This window comes from Austrofundulus limnaeus, unplaced genomic scaffold, assembly GCF_001266775.1.
Source record: "Austrofundulus limnaeus strain Quisiro unplaced genomic scaffold, Austrofundulus_limnaeus-1.0 Scaffold569, whole genome shotgun sequence".
Taxonomy (NCBI): Eukaryota; Metazoa; Chordata; class Actinopteri; order Cyprinodontiformes; family Rivulidae; genus Austrofundulus; species Austrofundulus limnaeus.
This window is the reverse complement of record NW_013952971.1, coordinates 88,468-91,489: the sequence shown is the minus strand read 5'-3', so window position 1 is coordinate 91,489 and position 3,022 is coordinate 88,468. Positions and strand designations below refer to the sequence as shown.

Sequence of the window (3,022 nt, the reverse complement as noted above, 5' to 3'; positions counted from 1 at the left end):
ATATATATACTTATTAAACAGCTGTATTTGAAAAGCAACACAAATAAATTCATGTGATTAAAAAAGTTTGAATGCATCTTTTGTTTCAGTGGTTTGTTTTAAAGCAGACATTTATTCCGAGTCATGGCTGTAGATAAAATGTTTCTCTGAGTAAAATCACCATCGGATTAGAGCGGTCCATTTTTATGTTGGGGGGGAGCCGGTGAGCTGGAGGGAGGGAGGGGGCAGAGGGGAGGAGGAGGATTTAGAGTCAGACAGACAGCAGACCGGCTGTCCCGAGCTACGCTGATCCTTCACTCTCTATCACCAAACCACCTGCCTCTCCGAGAATAACCCCCTCCGACATCCCACCCCCTCAGCCTACAGCAAGAGAGAGGGGGGGGGGCGGCTCCCCCCTTCACCCCCCCCGCTCAGTCCGCCAGTGCGCCTCTTGGAGACAGGTTGTTGCCATCATCAGAGGAGCCACAGGACCAGGAGCTCCTGCTGATCTGAACCGGTCCGCATCTCTGGAGCCAGTTGCATGGACGCACCATGGCCACGTTCATCTGCAGGGTCCAGTTCTTAGACGACACCGATCCGTTCAACAGCACCAACTTCCCAGAGCCGACCAGACCCCCTCTGTACACTTTCAGAGAGGATATCCCCCTCATCAACCAGCTTGCGGGTGTGCACAGGCTGCTGAAAGCTCCGCACAAGGTAGGATTATCACTGGAAACATTTCCCACACACACACAGGGCAGAGACCGAGGGATAACAACAAGAAAATCACTTTAATGTGTGGATCCAAACCCACACTTATGACATAAAATATGGGCAAAGAAATATGAAAGTTCTGGTTTTTCCCCTTCAAGTCCACAGGCAGCATTCAGAGGCTATTTTCAGAAGCAGTGACTCCAGCCTGTGGAATGAAACAGGGCTGCAAATGTTTGCCTCAAAGCCCTCAACAGCAACAAACATGGGCTTCATTTGTTTTGGATTAAATATTCCAATTCCACCCTGTGTGGGATCATGTTTACTGCAGGAGAGACTCAAGTTCTGAAGAAAGGTGACAGAAGAAAAAATTAAATATAATAAATAAAATAAATAAATAAAAAACAATAATAATTCAGGACTTTGTTTGATAATGATCAAATTGAAAGACATGACATTTTATTGTGCATAAATTACAAAAGTATAGGAAACCAGGATCAAAAGAAATGATAAAGCATCTCTCCATAAAACAGGCAGAAACACAGAGCAGGAAGTAAGCCTAACGGTCAAACTTTGATTCATATTAAAATTCTGTTGCATGTTTTTATGTACTGACAGTGTTTTTAGTTTATTTTTGTAGTAAACATGACAAATTAAAGTTTTGGGGTTTCTTCCTGTTCAAAGGGAGTCATTCCTTCTCACTGCTATGGATTTAAACCTGCTGGTTTCTTTAAATACACAACTTTTTTCTAATTAGCATTGCATAATGTTTTATAAGATTGGATTGGATTTATCCATAATTAGATTTGAATCTGGTTATATGACTTTTGTTGTCCTAAATGGAGTTAAATTGAATAATATTTTGGAAGAGAAAATTCCGAGCTCAGATAAAATGGTAAATAGGTGTGGGTGTACACACTCACAAGAAAATTGTAAGTTGTGTACCATTAAGAGACACACTGGGTGAAAGTAGACAAATTTGTCTACGTTTTGATGTAGAAACTGTATACAAAGTGTAAAGTTTTAGGTGGGAAAGAAGAAGTGCTAAAATGTTAGAAAGTTTAGACAGCTCTGAATTCAGTCTCATGACACTCCTAAATTGGATAATCTGTGGTTAAATTTTTAAAAATCATAAAACTCTGGTTGAGGAAAAAAACATGAAAAATATTAAAATGTAAAGTTTAACTTTCAGTGTCTGATTTAAACTTGAATAATGATTCTATACTGAATGTCTGAGCTATCGAGCTCCAAAGAAGGCTGAGTTTTCTCACATTTCAACAACTTTTCATTATTTTGTATGAAGAATTATTTACAATTTCTTCGCAAATTTTATTTTGGTTGTACGAAGTATTGCCACCACTAGCCCTGACCACCGATCTTCAAATGAGTTGCACAATTAGCTGTATTTTTTGAACGTATCATTTAAATTGTCGGAGTAGTAGCAAATCAAAATATGAATGTTGTGCAAATAACTGTAGGCAGGCCAGTGCTCATCTACGGGCATTCATAATAGCTGAAGTTCTCTGTTTAGGGGTCGGTCTATGATCCTACCATCATCATCTACAGGGAGGTGTTACTGGCATGTTCATCCTAAAGGTGATCCCCAGGGAAGACCCTGGACACGCTGGAGAGACAACGGCTGTGTCCAAAGTCAGGGGCTGCATCCTTCGAAGGCTGATTATGTCACATTGATGCACCAAAGGTTGTCCAAATTCAAAGGCTTCTCCGTAGTGGGCCAAAAATGCAAATCATACAAACATTGAAAGTTTAAAATGGTTGTGCTGTTGCATAGACATGTTTTTAATATTATTCTTGTCTGACATAATCGTAAAGGAGCTGGTATGGCAGGTCCCTTAGTTCTTCTTACTCAGAGGATAAACCAGGATAAGGACGGGAATAAAGCTGAAGGCTAGACCGTCCAAATTCACAGCCACTTTCGTTCAGCCTTTGCAGCTGGCAAAGGACACGGTCCATGTAGACCAGGTAGGCTGAGTCGTTCATAGGACGCAGCCCCTGAATGTGTTCCTCAGGTGGTCTGGAATCACCCTGAATTTCTCCTGGAAGAGGTGACTGGAAAAAATAGATGTCTGGGCCTCCCTGCTTGACTCCAGAACATGCAGCAGATAATTGATTGGATGGATGGATGGGTGGATGAATGGATGGATGGATGGATGGATGGATGGATGGATGGATGGATGGATGGATGGATGGATGGATGGATTGCATAGTTGGTTGGATGGATGGATTGATTGCATAGTTGGTTGGTTAGATGGATGGATGGATGGATGGATGGATGGATGGATGGATGGATGGATGGATGGATGGATGGATG

At 41.7% G+C, this 3,022-nt stretch overlaps 1 protein-coding gene across 1 annotated transcript in view; it reads left to right on the top strand.

Annotated features, from left to right (window-relative positions):
- Window positions 1-378: 378 nt before the first annotated feature.
- Window positions 379-3,022, top strand: part of LOC106530865 (FH1/FH2 domain-containing protein 3) — a gene marked incomplete at its 3' end in the record, with an annotated part of 74,179 nt that continues 71,535 nt past the window's right edge. Inside the window, exon 1 of the mRNA XM_014026574.1 lies at window positions 379-696. Coding sequence (XP_013882028.1) covers window positions 532-696 — 165 coding nt within the window. The remainder of the gene's footprint in view (window positions 697-3,022) is intronic.